Source organism: Rutilus rutilus (assembly GCF_951802725.1).
Source record: "Rutilus rutilus genome assembly, chromosome: 24".
Classification (NCBI taxonomy): Eukaryota; Metazoa; Chordata; class Actinopteri; order Cypriniformes; family Leuciscidae; genus Rutilus; species Rutilus rutilus.
This window is the reverse complement of record NC_140228.1, coordinates 13,731,978-13,751,340: the sequence shown is the minus strand read 5'-3', so window position 1 is coordinate 13,751,340 and position 19,363 is coordinate 13,731,978. Positions and strand designations below refer to the sequence as shown.

General features: G+C 38.0%; 1 protein-coding gene across 1 annotated transcript; it reads left to right on the top strand.

Annotated features, from left to right (window-relative positions):
- The first annotated feature begins 257 nt into the window (after window positions 1-257).
- On the top strand, window positions 258-18,283 carry drd3 (dopamine receptor D3). The gene is made up of 8 exons (XM_084398115.1): window positions 258-807; window positions 1,572-1,872; window positions 5,777-5,889; window positions 7,051-7,187; window positions 10,123-10,313; window positions 11,550-11,621; window positions 14,788-15,145; window positions 17,968-18,283. The coding sequence occupies exons 1-8, from the start codon at window positions 797-799 to the stop codon at window positions 18,162-18,164; spliced, it is 1,380 nt and encodes a 459-aa protein (XP_084254241.1). The 5' UTR covers window positions 258-796; the 3' UTR covers window positions 18,165-18,283.
- Window positions 18,284-19,363: the final 1,080 nt, after the last annotated feature.

The following is a 19,363-nucleotide window of genomic DNA, read 5'->3' as shown; positions in this document are numbered from 1 at the left end:
GGAGCACATTGTGTTTAATGAACAGTATGTTTTTTTTCCCCTCTGGGCAATAACGGTGAAAATATGTAATAGCTTTTTGCCAAGACTAAAGAAAATGCTTATAATTTACTTTCAATAATAAACCTATACCTTGAAAATATTCACTAGTAAAAAGTGCGACCACTAGTCTCTCCAAAATCCCATTTGTTTCTCATTAAGAAATTAATTTGAACGTGCTATTATCAGGTGAACTCGGTGTGGCTCTTGTGCTGTTTGCTGAGTCTGTCACAGGTAACTGCTATTTTCAGACAGTCGTTATGATCACAGCCTGAGAGGGAAGCGTGTAGGCTATATACATCCTTCGAATCGTCAGCGGGACGCGAATACCGTTAGAGCTATGCCATGATTTACAATTGGGATTTTTGAGATGTTGTTTTATTCTTTCACCTACCTGGATTCACTTCAAAATATATTTGATCTGCCATCAAGCACTGAACTAACGAAAGCAGATGCTTCGTGCGTAAAAGACCTCTTGGAGATGGAATGAAGCTCGTCCCTCGGCTGTAACCAACCATCCGAATCAAGCTCTGTGCGAAACCATTTGGGTGCTGGTTATTCAGTGAACAAAAGCAACGAGTGGAAGTATTTATTGGAGCTGTGGTTTAATAAGTTTCACATATTGCGCTCGCCCGGTGCGCGTTAAGGATGGAGTCCCTTCCTCAGCATCAACGGCTTGCGCGAAAAGCGACTGGACGGATAACTTTAATCTCAGGGAAAGTGCATTCAGAGGTGGTTCTGTTTCGGTTCTTCGCTGGAGATGCCTAACAGGTAGACACATTGCAAATCGTGTAATCTGCCTCTGGAATGCAGCACATAAATGGATGTTATCCATGAACTAATTAAATGCATGCGTTAACATTTGTGCAGATTATCACCATTATTTTTTTTTCCCCCTTGGCTTCAATGAATGTGCCTTTATGAACCAACATTGCAACCTTTAGATTTTTTTTTAATCTGCAATGCATTTTGGAACATCACTTATCATCCATGTTTAAGATTTAGTTAAATTTCGAGATTAGAATAGAATAGTTTATTATAGCTATATTTCTCTGACCTTCATAAGATTTAACATTGATCTAGACTGACTATTTTCTACTTGAATATATTTTCTGTATTATTAGACATAATTTATTACTGAATTCCAAATGTAAAGGGTTGCATAATATGAGCTGGATGAGACTGGATGAGCAGGTGTACATTGTGGCAATACAAGTTAGGCTATAAAGCATGGCTCTCCAAATGAGCCTTCACTATATATATATATTACGATATCTTGTCTTTTATTGCTGCAATCAATAAATAGAAATTTCAAAGGTATAAAAGCTGCACTGTGAAGACACCAAGCAGCCTGTCATGTCTCAAGCAGTGAAGCGTTACCAAGTCTCTTTGCAGAATATAACATTCAGGGATGTCAGCATATAAACGCAAGGTTTCAAAGAGTATCAAGTCTCAATAGACACCGTAGAGATGCTACAATACATGTTGTCTATGTTTTTGATTCCCAAAAGTGAAAAACTGTTCTCTCTTCCCAGATCTTCCACACTCATGGCAATGTTTAGCAGCAGTGAATGGCTGTGGAATGAGTCAGAACATTATCTAACTTCTGGAGGAAACTACAGCCTGGTATCAGGTGTTGAAGATGGGAAGAGGAATTACTATGCCATGCTCTATTCCCTACTTATCCTGGCTATTGTATTTGGGAATGTTCTAGTGTGTATTGCTGTGCTTCGTGAGAAGGCTCTCCAGACCACCACCAACTACCTGGTGGTCAGTCTGGCAGTTGCTGATCTCTTGGTTGCTTCACTGGTTATGCCCTGGGCCGTCTATTTGGAAGTGAGTACACCAGAACCTGCTGTAGCCTAGTTCAGGGTTTTTTTTGTTGTTGGTATTAACAATAACAATTACTAAATGTAAATGTAGCTGCGAGCTATATTTCAGGGTTCGAGCACTTTAAGGCCTTTAAGCACATTCGTAAAAAGATATTTTGTTTTATTTAGCAAGCATGTAACCTCTTAGATCATATGGAAAAGACCATTTACAGCCAATACAGGTAATTTATTAAGGAAATATATGTTTTAAAGCTTTTTAACAGTTATCGACTTTGAGCCAAAAACCTAAGACTATAGTTTGCATAATTTCCGATATTTAAAGGGGTGGTATAATGCCCTTTCCACAAGATGTAAAATAAATCTTTGATGTCCCCAGAGTGTGTATGTGAAGTTTTAGCTCAAAATACCCCACAGATATTTTTATAGCATGGTAAAATTGTCACTTTTTGAAGGTGAGCCAAAACGCACCGTTTTGTGTCTGTTCCTTTAAATGCAAATGAGCTGCTGCTCCCGGCACAGAGGGCGGAGCTTCAAGAGCTTGCACTCACACAGACATGCACTGAAAATTTCAAAAACTTTTAGCCTTTTATGTTCAAACCGGATTCAGACAATGATTGATAGACTCAAGAAGAAGTGACAACATGTAGAATGCAACAGGACATTTCTGAATGGTTAGTTGATTAATTTATGTAGCTTATGTGTAGTTTTCTTCTTGTCATTGCTTAGCATATTCTGTCTTGATAATCTATAAATCGCGTTCCTGGGGGCGGGGTTTATGTAAATGATAGGGTTGGTGATGTCACTAACCATGGAGGAATGTCATGTAGTCCCTACCAGCCGTTTGTTGTAGTCCTTAAAAAGCAATTTCTTTAAAAGAAAATATCTCCCTTTGCTTTGAACTTTGAGCATTGTTCCTTTGCAAATGTTGTTTATGCTCAAACAGCACACTACACTTAGTGTTACACACTAACTAAAGTTAGAAAAGTTGAACCACAATCAACCACAGGTTTAGGTATTGTAGTAAAAGTGGCCATACCCACTTCAAACGTTTTGGCATCCTGTCGTGGATGTGAAATTTTGACTTTTTTTAAAAATAATTATTGACAAACAGACTCCAGAGAATCTTTCTGCACTGGACAAGTGCGCAATAGTTTTTTAGAAAAATCCCAAATACCAGAAAATTTTGCTACTTTTGCAATATAAGACACAGCCTGCGTCGAATGGTTTAGGAGTTATGAGCCAAATGGGGTGGGTACTACCGTCCCTCAAAAGTTTCAAGTCTCTACGACTTATGGTTTGGTCTGTCCGATCACTTTTAGGGGAGAAATTCTAACAATTATAATAGGGTTTCAGTGCAAAGTGCTTGAACCCCTAATTAAAAGAAACTCACCAAATAAATTAGATAAGGTGCTTTTAAGTATTGCCTGGTAACTTAATGACATGTACAAGGAAATAGACTGGAATTTCTTGGGGAATTTCTTGTAGGCATTGTTTGTGGAAATTAACTATTCTTTTAAGCAGTTTTTTGATCGAGTGAGTGAATAATGTCAATTTGGGTGACAGTGTCAATCTTGAACGGGTAAATTTACAGCGAGTTGAAAACATATTCCAGGGACTCAAATCTGTGAATAATGTTTTTATTCTGTTCATTTACATGAACCATCCGAACAAACTGATTCACTAGAATGAATCTGACTTTCCACCGTTATATGAGACATGAACATTTAGGATGAGCCGATTCACTAGAATGAACCAGACTTCCCAACGTTGCATATGAGACAGAGGGCTGTTTAGGATGAACCGATTCATTCCCTCAACTCAGAAATTAAAAATACAGATGTAGTGATCGAGATCCACCAAGCGTGGGAAACTCTATACTGGAAAAGTTAAAGTATTTTAAAAACAGTTTTTTCATCACCATCACTTTGTGCCTTACACATAATGATTGAATGGACAAAGCCATGTTATGGTGCCATCACATTCGTGAAATTTCATTGGCAAAACCAGGACAATTGTCTATTGTCAATAGTGTAGCGATGTGAAGCTCACACAGAAGTCACTTTCAAACCAAGCAGCTTTATGTTGGTCAACACGGTGAATCGTTGTGAAATCTGCTTGGGCAAATCTTACGTCCTCAAGAGAAATTACAGATTGTGAGGATTCCTGTTGAAATGATGTCCATGTCCATGAAAATTCGCCAAACAATTAATTAAAAGTAATAAAAAAAACAAAAAAAAAACTACAATTTATTTCCCACTGTCTCCATGTCTCCATGTCTCATTCTCCATGTCTCATTCTCATTCACAGTTCCATGCTGGTGGAACACTCTCCCCACCCTCATCCGGAATGCTGAATCCCTGACAACATTCAAAAAACAGCTGAAAACCCATCTCTTCCATGAGCACCTAAACTCATAAAAAAAAAAAAAAAAAACCTTTCCCTTAAAATCCCACTTATCATGCTTATGCTACTCTGAATAATGCCTGAACTTCGTATTCTGAACACTTCTTGCGTTGTTGTCTTTTGCCTCTTCATGATGACTCGCTTAATTTAGTCCTGATTTGTAAGTCGCTTTGGATAAAAGCGTCTGCTAAATGACTAAATGTAAATGTAAATGTTAAGGGACACAAATCTGTGCTATAATCAGTTAAGACTTCCAATTATTTTCTTACATCAATAGTTGATTACTTGACACTGACACAAGAAACGAGACTTAAATCAATATTATCTGAAAGTTTATAGACTGGAGAGCAGCAGATAATGGTTCTCAAATCTGTCAAGTCATACTTCATTCAATATGTCCTCTAAGTCATCAATAATTAGTTACCCTTTGCTTTGGTCAAAGGGTTAAACTCTTCAATCCATCAGAAACATTAGCAGTTTTACTTTCAGAGCTACAATTCATTAAGCATTATATATATAACATTAAATGTTAAATTAAAGGGATAATTCACCCCAAAATGAAAATTATGTCATCATTTACTCACCATCAAGTTCAAACCTGCATGAATTTCTTTCTTCTGTTGAACACAAAAGAAGATACTTTGAAGAATGTTGGTAACCAGAGAGTTGACTGTAGCCGTTGACTTCTATAGTATTTTTTTTTCCTACTATGGAAGTCAATACCATCCACTGTCTGGTTACCCATATTCTTTAAAATATCTTCTTTTGTGTTCAGCAGAAAAAAGAAATTCATACAGGTTTGAAACAACTTGATGGTGAGTAAATGATGACATCATTTTCATTTTTGGGGCCCAAATGAAATTGGCAAATCCCTTTAATTGGCAAACGTTACACCTTTGGTTTAAATATGACTTAGTATGACTAAATCAACCTGATTCATTTTACAGTTACAGCAACTACACTATAATTTTCACAGTGTAATATCAAATTCCCTTCACTCTTCCCTGGGTTTGGTGGTTCACAGTTAAAAACATTCATTCAGAGACTGCATTCCTACTCGATTAAATTTGGCAGCACATGTTGTGAATGGCTGCAGTTGGAGGCATTGTGGCGCTCTTGATTAGTGCCAGTAAGGGAGAAAAGACGATTCTTCCTGTCGTGACGTTCTACACATACCTAGCAGTCTGATTCAGGAGCATGCAGCCCATCCATTTCTGCCGGAGCTTTATTATCTCCCTTGCCACCCGGATGGGCACTATAGTCGTAGACCCTCTGAGAGATGGACCAAGAGTCTGTTTGACTGTGGAGCACTCATTATTTGCAAAGGGAGTTTGGGATAAAAGCTGAGACTCTCAAAAAGAGTTCTCTCCTTACTTGCGTTGGAGAATCAGTGAGGCAGTGTGGGTAGAAGTCGCTTAGTTAGACATATTTCATATGTATATCCTTTTCCTTTCAATTTTTTTGTGCATCTAGTCCCTTAATATGACCATGTTGTACCTGTGCAGGTGGTTGGCGGAGATTGGCTCTTCAGTCGCTTGTATTGCAATGTCTTTGTAACCCTGGATGTGATGATGTGCACTGCAAGCATTCTCAACCTGTGTGCCATCAGCATCGACAGGTAGGGGGATCAAAATAAATGTGTACTTATATTAAAAGAATATTCCAGGTTTTGTGAATAATATATTACGGCCCTTAACCAACTTTAGCTAGTTTAAAACCGACAAAAGGTAAGGACCGAACATATAAAAAATCACAGACGATTGATTGCATGTCTGACGTAAAATCACGCCATAAGGTTTTAATAGGAAAGTCAAACGAACAATAATTACACATAAGATAATAAACAACATCAAAGATTAACATTCAGATATAATCAAATACCGGATCGCTCCTGTACGCAGAGGAGAGGCGGTGAGCGATCTCGCCATGAGGCGAGATACACCCAGCAAACAAAGAGGAGAGAGTGAATATTCATTTTTGTGGTTATCAGCAAATGCTGTTCCAGCTTTTAACCCCAAAATGTTCCTTTAATATGGTATCAGCAAATCCCTGCAGTGACAGGTGCGTCATTAACACCTTCATAGATAGAGCAGGTAGGGGCCTATGTTTTAATTTTGACTGCATGGCATGAGTGTGAAAACATATAGAAGTTTAATTAGGTTTTTTTGGGGGGGGGGGTATGGGTAATGGGCTGATCAAATTTGACGAAATGGAAAGGCTGTGAGAAAACAATTCAGTAGAGAAGACAAAAAGATGTATGATACAGAGTGCAGGGAAATGTATTCAGCCAGGGGGAGAGAAAGGCATATATTTAGGTTGATTATGCCTTTCAGACTAGCCTGGTTCTCCCCCCTCTTTTCTCTGGTATTCTACTTCTAAAAGCAGTGTGCTGCTGCAGATATAAAAAAAAACTATTACGAAAAGCTAATACAATTGCATATCATCCTGCTGATAGGGGTCGAGCATAATTAATCTCTCTTCGTTACAAAGATGTTGCACGTTCTCTTTCGTCCTGACTTATTAATTTTTAATCAGATATTTTCTTTTTAACGCTTCGTGGCAGATCCAGAAAAAAAGCATTGGAGTGAAAGCTTATCTGAAATTGACTTTGATATTTTCTTTCATATCAGAACGGATGTATATTCAAAAATACTTTGTGGGGTCATTTAAAAGTTTTCATTTGATCTCATAACTCACACTTTCGTGCTTCATTGAGTGTGACCTTTTCCTGATCAGTATTCCCAAGACTTCTCTGAGATTAATTCTTCCTTCTGTAAAGGTATACGGCTGTGGTGATGCCCGTGCTATACAACACCACTCACAGCTCCCGCAAAAGGGTTTCAGTTATGATTGCCACAGTTTGGGTCCTCGCCTTTGCAGTCTCCTGCCCTCTACTGTTTGGATTCAACACTACAGGTGAGCTCCAGGTCAACTGGTGGGCTGTGACTCAAGGGTCATTGGTGCTCTAATAAATAATGCTAAATAAAATGCAAACACATGCAAATTACCATATCATCATTCATAGTTAGCTTGCCAAATACAATCTGCTTCCTGAAGCAAAACCAGTTGAGAACCACTGCACTTGTCCAATAGTGTGAAATCATTGCTTCCATTGCTTGCAGGAATGAAATCTTGTACAGGCCTAATTCATAGCAAATGGGGTTGGCTATATACAGCTGTGGCCAAAAGTATTGGCAGTGGCATCAATTTGTGTTTTGCAAACACTGTAAAAAAAAAAAAGGTTGCTGCCTTCAATTAAGTTCAATCAACTTGAACGTTTAAGTCATTTCAACTTAAATTACATTAAACTGACTTAAAATGTTTAATCTTGTATATCTTATAAAAAAAGTAAAAAATTGCTTAACTTATTTTGATGAGTTAAAGCAATGTAAAAACATTTGCCATAACTCATTGATCATGTAATTTTTTACAGTGAAGTTTGCTGCCTCAGTATTTGTAGATAATTTTTTCATGTTTCTATAGTAGGCTATATATACACGATATTGCTTGACAAATGCACTTTTATCCTTGATTTATTGAGACAGGAAGGAAGGAAGGAAATCATTTATTTGATCAAAATTACAGTAAAAGCAGTAATATTGAACAGCAGTTTTCTATTTAAATATATATTAAAATGTAATTTATGGCAAAGCTGAATTTTCAGCAGCCATTACTCCAATCTTCAGTGTCACATGATCCTTCAGAATCATTCCAATATACTTTTTAAATATACTAAAATAAAAAAAATATTTTCAATTGTAATAATACTTCACAATATTACTGTTTTTACTGTATTTTTGATCAAATGCAGCCTTAATTGGTGAGCATAAGAGTTTAAATGCATTTCCAATTTTAAGTTCATGGAGTTTTTAAATAGCTTTAGTCTAGTTTGCATCTTGTCTTTAATAGTTTGTAGTGTATCTTTACACGCTTTTAGTGAGCTTCCATCAGATGTCAATAAATTAGTTTGCGAAGAAATGAATCATCCATTTAATTAGAGTAATCAGTTAATTAGTTTCACGGTGAGATATAATGAATGTCATCTCTCACACGCAAGCCTCCTAGATATGCATGCGATTTGTTCTGCTTGGGCTGCATGTACTGCAGATGGGAGGGAAGGACTTTGAGGGTCTAATTATGTTGGCGCAGAAACAATTTTATACGTCGCCGATTACTGCAGATAAGAGTATTGATTATACTGACACAGCTGGCATCATTGCATACATCCACACTATTTATTATTTCATATCTGTGATATTCAGTCTTAATTACATTGCTATACAATGGAATATTTTACAATAACAGCAAACAAAAGAATCACAACAAAATTCAAAATGTATCTACTGTTGCGTCACTATCACGGAATGGTGGAACATTCACATCCAACACAAACAATAACAAGGGCTGAACAGAACAGGAAGAATACACATAGTAATTGAGGAAACTAAACAGGAACAGCTGGACAAAGATGAACTAATCAGTAACCATAGAAACTAACGAGAACTACAGACATGACAGGAACAACTAAACAGAACATAATCGTGACATTACGCCTCCGTCGGAAAGGTGCGTCCTCGCAACGTATAAGTCCAATAGAGGAGGGAGGGGGCTTTGGAGGTGGGTGTGGAGCTGGTGATGGACAGGGATGAAGTCGGAGACAAACACCATGGTGGAGCCGACAGGACGAGCCAGGGTGGAACTTTGGCTGCAGGGCTGGGCGGCGGAGCAGAGAGGCTGAAGGACCAGGGCAACATCCACGGCTCGGAAGCCCAAGGTGAAGCTGCTGGCTCGCGGAGACAGGGACTCAGCTGACCAGGGCGGCGATGGAGCAATCGAATACGATGGAGAAGCCAGAGGGAAGGAGAAGCCTGGTGGAGCCGAAGGGATGGAGGGTCAAGGCACAGCCAGAGACCTGGAAGTCCATAGCGGAAGCTGATTGCCGACCGACTGAGGCTGATCCAGATGGACGAGGGAGCCCAGAGGAGTCCTACGGCAGACGGGTCATGGTGGAGATGAGGAACGCAGAGCCGGGACGCAGCCGACGGGCTGACAGGCCAAGGTGGAGACGGGGACTCGGCCTCATGCCGAGCCGGTCGAGGAGAAGCCAGAGACGAAGCTGACGAACCGCAAGGAGCTAGCGGCAGGGGCAGAGCCGAGGAACTAGACGACACCAGTGGTGCCGACGGATTCAGGGGACAGCGGAGGAGATGGGATCAGGTGCGAACATCGGCGGAAGAAGATTATCTCCGGACGGGAACGAAGAAGAAGACGAGGATTCGAGGGTGGGGACTTGATCCGAGGACCACAGATCTATAAGGTTTAGGTCCGCTCCTGGCTCTGAGATGGACTGATCGGCATGCGTACACTCTGGGGCTTTGATGTTATCCGGCTCTTGTTCTGGGACAACCTCTGTGGCTGCATTGGGTTCGCAGGCTGTGAGGGAGAGGCCGCCGTGTCGGAGCATCCAGCTCAAATACCCCAACATATTCCGGTTGAGACGCAGTGCTGTTGATTCCATAGTTTTTTCTTTTTACTCGTTTTTAAGTGGTCGGTTATTCTGTCATGGAATGGTGGCTGTAAAAAGCACACACACAGTCTTTAATAGCAAACTCAGGAGTAACATTCACATTCACACAAACAATAACCGACCAAGGGCTGACCAGAACAGGGAAAACATATACACGTAGTAAAATGAAGGAACTAAACAGGAACAGCCAGTCAAATATTAACTAATCAGTAACCATAGAAACTAACGAGAACTCATAGAGACACTACAGGAACAACTAAACAGAACATAATCGTGACAGTCGCACTTTGCAGTAATGATGTGTTGCATGTGTGTTTCTTGCAGATGACCCTGCAGTGTGCTCGATTTCAAATCCCGATTTTGTGATCTACTCCTCCGTGGTGTCGTTTTACTTGCCGTTCGTGGTGACCCTTCTGGTCTACGTCCGCATCTACATCTTTCTCAGACGAAGACGGAAGAGAATCACCTTCCGTCAAGGTGGCAAAGTTCAGCCAGCATCCGCGCCACCATCAGCGGTAAGAGTAGATTTTCTCACATTTCACATCTATACATAATCTCCTCAAGCTGTTCTGGATTCTCTACTCTACTTAAAACACACATAATCCACCAATAACAGTGCATAATGACTAGAAGTATCTGTTACCGGTCCGGTGGTAAGTATAGATTGGAAATGCATTTAAGCTCCAACTCTGGCTATCTTGGATCGAAACACCGCATTACATTTCACTTAAATTCAAAGAAGCTTGGAATCCAGTCTGTCTTTGTTAGGAAACATTACTGGGTTGTTTTATTCAGTGAAACAACATTCCAGATCAGCGGATAAGGCCTTTGCATCATTGGCTTCATGTGAAAGTGAGATGCACATCAGGTCTTTGGAAAAGTTCCAGCAAAGCCATTCTGCTGCGCGCCCTAGGAATTTTATTGCAAGATTTAGTTCCAGCTAACTGGAGCAAAATTTGATATGGAGAAAAGGCTTTAGACTGCCCTGAATATTTTTCTTCCTGTTAAAAAGACTGTTATAATCTTTTTTCCCCGTCCTATCTAATTTTAATAAAGAAAATTAAGTCCGAGCATAGACTTAAAAAGTATTTGAGCTATAAATAAAACTTGATTGATTTTGTACCATTGAGATTTTAAATGAAACAATCAGCTTTCAGTTTTTTTATTTTTTTATTAAAGAAATAGTTCTCTCAAAAATGAAAATTCTGTAATTTACTCACCCTGATGTACAGCAGTTCCAAACTTATGACTTTCTGTGGGACACAAAAGAATATATTGTTTGGAAGACAAACACTGGACAAACTTGAAAAATGTTAATGGGGCCCAAGGTTATGTAAAACCATTAAAATACAAAAGGTTCATGGACTTTATAGGCATAACTTATAATTAAACAGATGGACAGTACCAATGTTCAAATAGTTTCAAGGTTACGGTTGTTATTGTTAACTAAAACTAATTAAAATTGTTGTCAGCAACTGAAATTTGGATGAAATCCATATGGATGAAATATAAAATAGATGATTCATTCCAGTCATATAATGAGCTTCAGTGATGCGTCACAGCCTACTGTTGGAATCCAGTGAAAACTGATTATTCGGATTCTTTTTCCATAGTGCCCTACTACATTTTCCCTTGCTTCATGCATCTTTTCCTGTCTTTTTACATTTATAAAGCTGCTTCCCAAATTTGTTTTGCATGCTTTTGCATTGCCTTTGTTTTCCACCCGCTGACTCTTTAACATCTCTCCACAGGAGACGTGTTTACAAGATGGCACTCACAAAGAGAAAAGAGACCTTTCCCCCATCAGGATCAATGTGATAAATGTGCGTATACCATTGTGTGCCTGCGTGCGTGTATAGAAATGTGTGTGTTTACTCTAATCTTGCATGAAATGAGCCTTCTCAGAGCAAAAGACTCTGTGAAGAAATCCTACAAGGTATTTTGAGATTGCTGGCAGCATTCTCCTTCCTGATTTAGCATAGCGGGTGTGTTTCTGTAGACGTGCCTCCACAGACTTATCCCTGCTGGCTGTAAGCTATGAACTGGAAATTTGTGGCTCTGACGTTTGGCCCCCAAGTTGTTCTGGCTGGTGCTTTACTCCGTTCACTGGCACTTCTGTTTGTTGAAACTGTATCCACAAGAGTCACTTCAAAGTTAAGGAATAACAAGCTTTAGTAGAGAGCCATAGGAAATGCTGTCAGTTCGGGTGCTTTTGTTCCGAATAGCACAAGTGCAAATGTGATGTTGATTTTAATAGTTCAATAAATAAGGAGTAAATATTGTGTTATGTTTTAGACACAATATTGTCTGTTTTTGCTCAATTTTGCCAACAAAAATATTACCTGCTAAAGCCAAAGCAGTACTGTTGTTCTCCAAGCAACACAGCAGTGTTTTGTTTCTGAATGTATTAGCTTTTTGATCGAATCAATTGGGTGAACCAACGATTCAATGGTCCATTCATAAAGGGTGCTTCTCAATGTCCCTCCTCGTCTCCTCGCCCCTCCGTCCTCCATCCTATGACCCGGAAACCGATCGAGCTCAGCCATCTTGAAAAACATCTAAATTCTGGAAAGTGCACCGCGAGGAGGAAAGGATAGAGGAGTGAGGAGGCTTCCTGAGGAGTCATGAGCGAGGATACACGGGTGTTTTATCGACTAAACGTGATGCACGTATAAATTCCCCTTCCCCTTTCACATCGGTCACAATAATTGTAATTTATACTTTACCTTTGCAGTTCATATAAACCACACATCTCACATATTTCAACAGGGTATCTTGCTTTATTAATATTTATTATGAATTTCTTAAATAACCAAACTTTAACAACATAAGGGCAGATCCTTCAAGGGGTGATCAAGTATTCCAATGTATAAAAAAGCTTTCATTCGATTCCTCCGTCCTCATTTTCTTTCCCTTCCCTCGTATCCTACAGGGGGTGGAGCTGAGGCGCGAGGAAAGGAAACGAGGATGCACAAATAAGAATTGAGAAGCACCCAAAGAGAACCATTTAGCCTACTTCATTCCTGAATGAATCTGTTTGAACGAATCGAATGAATGACTCAATAACTTAAGCCTACTCATTTAGACATTTACCACCACCTACTGGCAGTTTTAGTTTCTTATTTAGAGTCTCATTTCATTAATAATAATATCATAGTTTGCCCCAAAATTCTGTTTATTCTCACCCTTATGTTGTTTCAAAATTGTATAACTTTCTTCTTTTGTGGAACAGAAAAGATGATATTTTAAAGAATGTTCGTAACAGTCCAAACAGGTTTGGTCTATAAATCCAATGCTATCTCACGACCAATTAACGAGTGAGTACGATTGTACGAATTCATCAGATTTGTCTAAACCTCAGTGATGTCATTGATGGGTAGGTTTAGGGACGGGGTCAGGGGTAGGTAATTCGTACGAATTCATACGAACTGGGTAACTCGTAAAATATGTACGATTTAGCAAAAAATCGTACAAATTCTTACGAGTGAGGTCATTTGAATTCGTACGAATTAACCACCTCGTAAAATACGTACGATATGCTGTGAGATCGGGTTGATAAATCTACATGGCAATTCAGATGCACCTTCTGATGAAAAAAAAGAAAACATGGCCGTTGTAGACTAAAAGTTTGTGTAATTATCACAAGTCTTAGAATTCAAAGAGACTTGAAACAGATGATTTCACAAAATATTGCTTTAATAGGAAACTCAGATACTCAGGAAGAAAGCGGATAACTTAAACACGACTAACATAGAATGACCGACCTCAAACCGAACCAAACAGGAAGTATTTATACACAAGAAAAAATTATGGAAATAAAAAGGAACAGCTGGACAAGTTTAAGATTAACTTATTAAATGACAACAGGTGAACGAAATGAATAATTAAACAAACTCAAAGTCCATAATCATGACATTATTAAATTCTATGTTAATTAAATAATAAAGATACTTTTTGTAATGTCTATTTGATGCTGTTCTCATTTAACACAACAATGACTTGAAATTATCTTTTGGGGATAATTTCTCAGCCAAATTTGATGTGTGAATAATTTATGATTAATTAGATGAATTAATTGGCACATCATGTAATTAATTCGATTTTAAAAATATAATCGCTTGACAGCCCTATTAAAAATATATAATAGAATAATATAATTTATAATTAAATAATAAAAGAATTTAAAGAATTAAAAAGTTTAATATAATATTCAGAAAAAAATGCCTTAAAGTGACTACATTTCTTACATGTATGCTTAAAACAAAAACTATTTATCATTAGGATGTGAAAAATTCAATAAACCCAATTTATTAGGAAAAATGTAAGATATATCTGAAGTCAATTTATCTTGTTTTAGAGAGGTGTTAATATTTTTACTAGAAAACAAGACAAAATACTGATTAAGAAACATATTTCGCTGTGTGGTTTGTTTATTTGAGAAAGACAAATGGCCACAAAGATATTTATGGATAAAGATTTGTTCAACCAGTTTTTTGTTTTATGTTTTTCAACTAGTGCAGTTAATATAATTGTCCATAACACAAATCAGCTGAAATACTTTCTATCCACTGGGATTGAAACTCAAAAAGCCTTTTAAACATTTAAAAAGTCTAATAATAAAAAAAAGTAGTGTATTACTCAATACTGCTTTATATTTAATGCCAATGCTGTGTTATAGGAAAGTACATGAGAGAATTTAATAAAATATGGCTGTAAAAACAACCTGAAGGTTACTGGCTCATTGCCCTTTCTTAAGGAATTGCAAAGTCAAAAATAAAAGTGATCCAAAACTACTGCAATGTGTAAGGCGGTGTGAAGTCAGCTTTGCATTGCAACAAAAATACTCAGTAGTCCTTGAGACGATATCATTCTATTCGAGGAAACGAGGACAGCATACCTCCTTGTGCTAATTAATAATAGAACAGACATGCTAGCAGGAATAAAGATGTTTAGCACACCTTGAAGAATTTCATCTCCCTATGTGTTCAGGAAAGCACGGAGCAGGTGATGCGTCCGCGGCTCCTCTCCAGCTGCCTGCGGCGTAAGAGGCCTCAGACCGCCCCTGCCGAAAACTCACTGCTGCCCCCTGTGATCACGCTCAACTACTGCAGTATTAGCCAGGCGTCCTTTGCTCGCACTGAGCAAGATGGAAACCAATTGGAAGAGGAAGGTGGGGACGAGGAGCAGGTGACAGTTAGGAGTTGTGAGGTGAAGAAGTTGTCAAACGGACGAACACACACCACACTGCGTCCGCCCGGCAGTGTCATGGTGTGTCCCAGTCAGGTCCGGTGTAGAAGTATGCACTCCAAGGAAAAGAAAGCCACACAGATGCTGGCCATCGTTCTGGGTGAGATGTGATTCATGTACAAAATCCAGACTCCATTATTCCAGACTCCACAGTGTTTGGTTTTTCATTTTGCAGTTATTTGCATAATAAAATGTCATTGTTGTTTTTGTTTTTTACTTCCATTTGTCGCCCCGAGCATCAAAACAACAGTAACTCAATTTATGCAGAACCTGAAGACTGTCTCACTTTACATTCACCTTGTTACATCGTGTTTTGGCCCAAAGCCATTTGTGTGCATCATTTGGAAGGTTAAACACATCTGTTTTACCTTGGTGGCCTTGGCAAGATCATATATGTATTATATAATACATTGCAATGAATTATCACTTAAAATTAAAAGGTCAAAGATACACATGAAGAGCTCGCTTGAATACCATTAAAAATGTTGGGGTTGGTAAGGTTTTTTAACGTTTTTAAAAAAAAGTCTCATGGTCACCAAGGCTGCATTTATTTGATAAAAAATACAGTAACAACAGTAACATTGTAAAATATTACTACGTTTTCTACTTTCATATATTTTAAAATGTAATTAATTCCCATGTTGGCAAATTAGAATTTTCTGTATCATTACTCCAGTCTTAAGTGTCATGTGATCCTTCAGATATCAGTTTAATATGTTGATTTGGTGCTCTAGAAACATCTCTTATTATCGTCAATGTTAAAAACAGTGCTGCTTAATATATAAATCAGGATTCTTTGATGAATAGAAAGAGCATTTTATCCAGTGGTTGAATCCCAGGTTAAGGTAGCATTTGGTTGCATTTTATTTTGTAATTTCATTGACTTGATTAACTCGACCTCTGTCGTACGTCATTATCAACACTGATATTAATCCCTCTCTCACGTCTAGCAGATGACGAGACTTTTTCATGGACGTTGAGACAGACAGCAGCAGAAGTGAGAGGAAGTGGTGGGGGACGGACACGTAATTTAAGAAATTCACCGTCTTGCTGATTGCTTTCAGCAAATTGATTTCGCGATTTTTATCTTCACTATTTCAAAACTGTTTTCCTTTCGTATTGGGCGTCCTTACAATTCCTCCAAACCTCCCACTCAACCCGAGCACATGCCACCGTACTATTTTTTCAAACAATGATTCACTTAGTTTTTCATTTGACATTTTGAAAGTGGGTTGCAGAGTCGCTCCATGGAGCTCAGTCAGTCTGTGCCTGGCATGTGCAACAGTTTGTCAGATTGCAACCTGGGGAATAGTGAGGACTCTGATTGCCAGTAGCTTTATACAACACCTACAGAGTACAGTTGGTCTCCAACATTTTAGTTTTTATAAAACATCAAGTACCAGACAACCAATTAGGCTCTATTAGTGTCAATTGATGACCCATGAGTCAGCGTTCTGTAAAGTGATAAATGACAGTGATGGTAATCTGAGATGTCTGCTTAATTGAGGAGGAAATTAAATCACACTCATGGAGACAGATGTCTTAGATCGAGAGAGTGGCTCAGCTGCCTCAATTGGTCAGGGTTGTCACATGACCATTTTGTCTGTGGTCAGTTCAACAAAGCTATTTGTCATTTGCAAAAATTCCTACATATAAAAAGACTTTATAATTAGAGGTTTAATGAGCCAAAAAGGCTTTATTTCTTCTGGGCAAAAAAGCATCACAAAAATCTGCTGAAGTTATTGAATAGTTTTATGTGAGCAACAGACCAAAATTTACAAGTCATTATCTACTGATACAGTTTGCCACTGCAACCGGTTTCATTGAGTCAGTGAGAACTCAAAAAAAGAATCAGTCTGATTCTAAATGAATCATTGGCTGCGTCCAAAATCAAATACTCTCTGAGTAGGTAATTAGGTCTAGGTCATCCAGGTAGTTTTTGCTACTGCTCTTTTACTACTCTTACTGTTTTTCGCGTATATGTGATTTCGTAAGAAGCCATTCAAACTACTTTTGTGAACTGGATCAGCTGATTCATTGAAAAGATCTGACTCAAAAGAACAATTCATTAACAAATGAATCAGTGTTATTTTAGAATTATTTATATACACTATTATAATTATCATTAAATATATGAATTAGCGTTTATTTTTATATTTTCAGGTTTCAATTGAATTTAAGTTTTAGTCATTTTGTTTTGTATTTATTTTTTTATTTCTATTTGGCTTCAATTTATTTATTTTTATTTTAGTTTAATTTATTTCAATTGTCAGAGCAACATTTCTAATTTCCCTTTAAATTTTTCATCTAATATTTATAATCTATTTCAGATTTATTTTAAACACAGTAAAGGATTTTTAGTTAGTTTAGATAGTTTTAGTTAACGATAACAAAAGTGAATTGCTACCTATTTCATGAACTCCTTAATATGCCTAAAACGGTCTGTTTTTACAGAGCCCCTAAAGGGACATGGAGGTGGAATAAAAATATGAGATGGGAGGAAAAATAATAAGTCAATGCTTTTGCTTTCTCTCGCAAATGCTTTGCGTTCCCCCGAGAAATCTTGCGTTCGCTCGCAAAACGTTTTGCGTTCCCCGAGAAACTTTGCGTTCAACTCTCAAAAAGAGCTCATAAGGTTTACCAGCGAATGCAAAATCTCTCTGGGGAACGCAAAACATTTGGGAGAGCTCTCAAAAGCACTGCCACTGACAATTATTTTTTCCTCCTTCTCATATTTTTTCCCTTCACCATGTCCCTTTAGGGGCTCTGTATGTTTTTCACACAAAGCTTTGCACTGGTTTCAAAAGTGATAGACACATTTATGATATTTCTGGTGCATGGAAAAGATCGACCAGCACCCTCCTCAATTTCTCCTTTTGTACTCCACTGAAGAATGCTTTTCTTTTCTTTTTTGTCTCGCAGGGGTTTTTCTTATTTGCTGGCTTCCCTTCTTTGTGACCCACATCCTAAACACTCACTGCAGAGCTTGCCATATTCCTCCTGAGGTCTACAGCGCCTTCACTTGGCTCGGCTACGTCAACAGCGCTCTCAATCCAATCATCTACACCACGTTCAACACTGAGTTCCGCAGAGCCTTTATTAAAATCTTGAGCTGCTAAAACCATTGGCTCCACTCCCATTATAATGCTCAATGCAGCTTCCAGACGTTATGGATTCCAGTTTTGGATGCAAACTGCCATATATGCAGAGGATATGAATAAAGGCCTTGAATAATCTGAATGTGTTCAAGGTTATTTTACTTTCGCTACAAAGTACATTACGCTTGCAATTGGTGGATTAGCATTCATCCAAATTCTAGTTTACTTTTAGAGGATGGACCAATCTGGAGTTCCAACTGCGGCTTCACGTCAAACAAAAAAGCCTAGAATACATTCTAGACCTTAATATCCATCTCAACACCTTCTCGCATGCAGGCGAATTCTGAGGTCATCATGCGATTGCATGATTGAATTAAGCTGAGTTGAGTTTTGCCTGAAACTCTTCAGTTGTAAAACAGCTAAGAAAACAAAGGCTAGTGATTTGTCAAAGGGAACATAAAGCAGGTGGACCAAAGGAGCGTGAAGTAGGTAAAAGATTGAAGACTGTGTTGTACCTTTAACGGTTTCTCCCCTCTAAGGCCGGCCGGCGTCGTGATCCAACTGCATACCAGGAGAGAAAAGAAGAGATGGTCATGATTGTTATGGATGAAATATGGTTTTGTGCTGTGAATTAAAGCTACATTGAATCTCCATGAGCCCTGGTGTCATCTGAAATATATGCACAGAAGCATTATCAATTTTGCATTTGATTTGTGATAATAAATAATATAACTATACATAAATACAAATACACATACACTAATGTTTCATATGTTTGGGGTCAGTAAGATTTTTCTGTTTTAAGTCTCTTATGCTCACCAAGGCTGCATTTACTGGATCAAAAATTCCGTAAAAACTATTTTAAATTATTGTAATTTAAAATAACGTTTCTATTTTAATAGATTTTAAAATGTACGGAATTTTCAGCATCATTACTCCGCAGTCTTCAGTGTCACATGATCCTTCAGAAATTATTCTAATATGATGATTTGCTGCTCAAGAAACATTTTTTATTATTAATTTTGTTGCACTGCTAATATGTGGAAACCGTGATGCATTTTTAATGATTCTTTGATAAATAGAAAGTTCAAAAGAAAAGTATTTATTAGAATTTTTTTGTTGTTGTAACAATTAAAGTATTTACTGTCACTTTTGATTAATTTAATGCATCCTTGTTGAATATAGTGGTAATATGGATAACTGTGTATTTGTATATGCAG

Bases quoted from the DNA above. Each gene is read 5' to 3' on its own strand.
- drd3 (XM_084398115.1), top strand. The intron at 10,314-11,549 runs GTAAGAGTAGAT...ATCTCTCCACAG, and splicing joins CATCCGCGCCACCATCAGCG to GAGACGTGTTTACAAGATGG. The intron at 11,622-14,787 runs GTGCGTATACCA...CTATGTGTTCAG, and splicing joins TCAGGATCAATGTGATAAAT to GAAAGCACGGAGCAGGTGAT.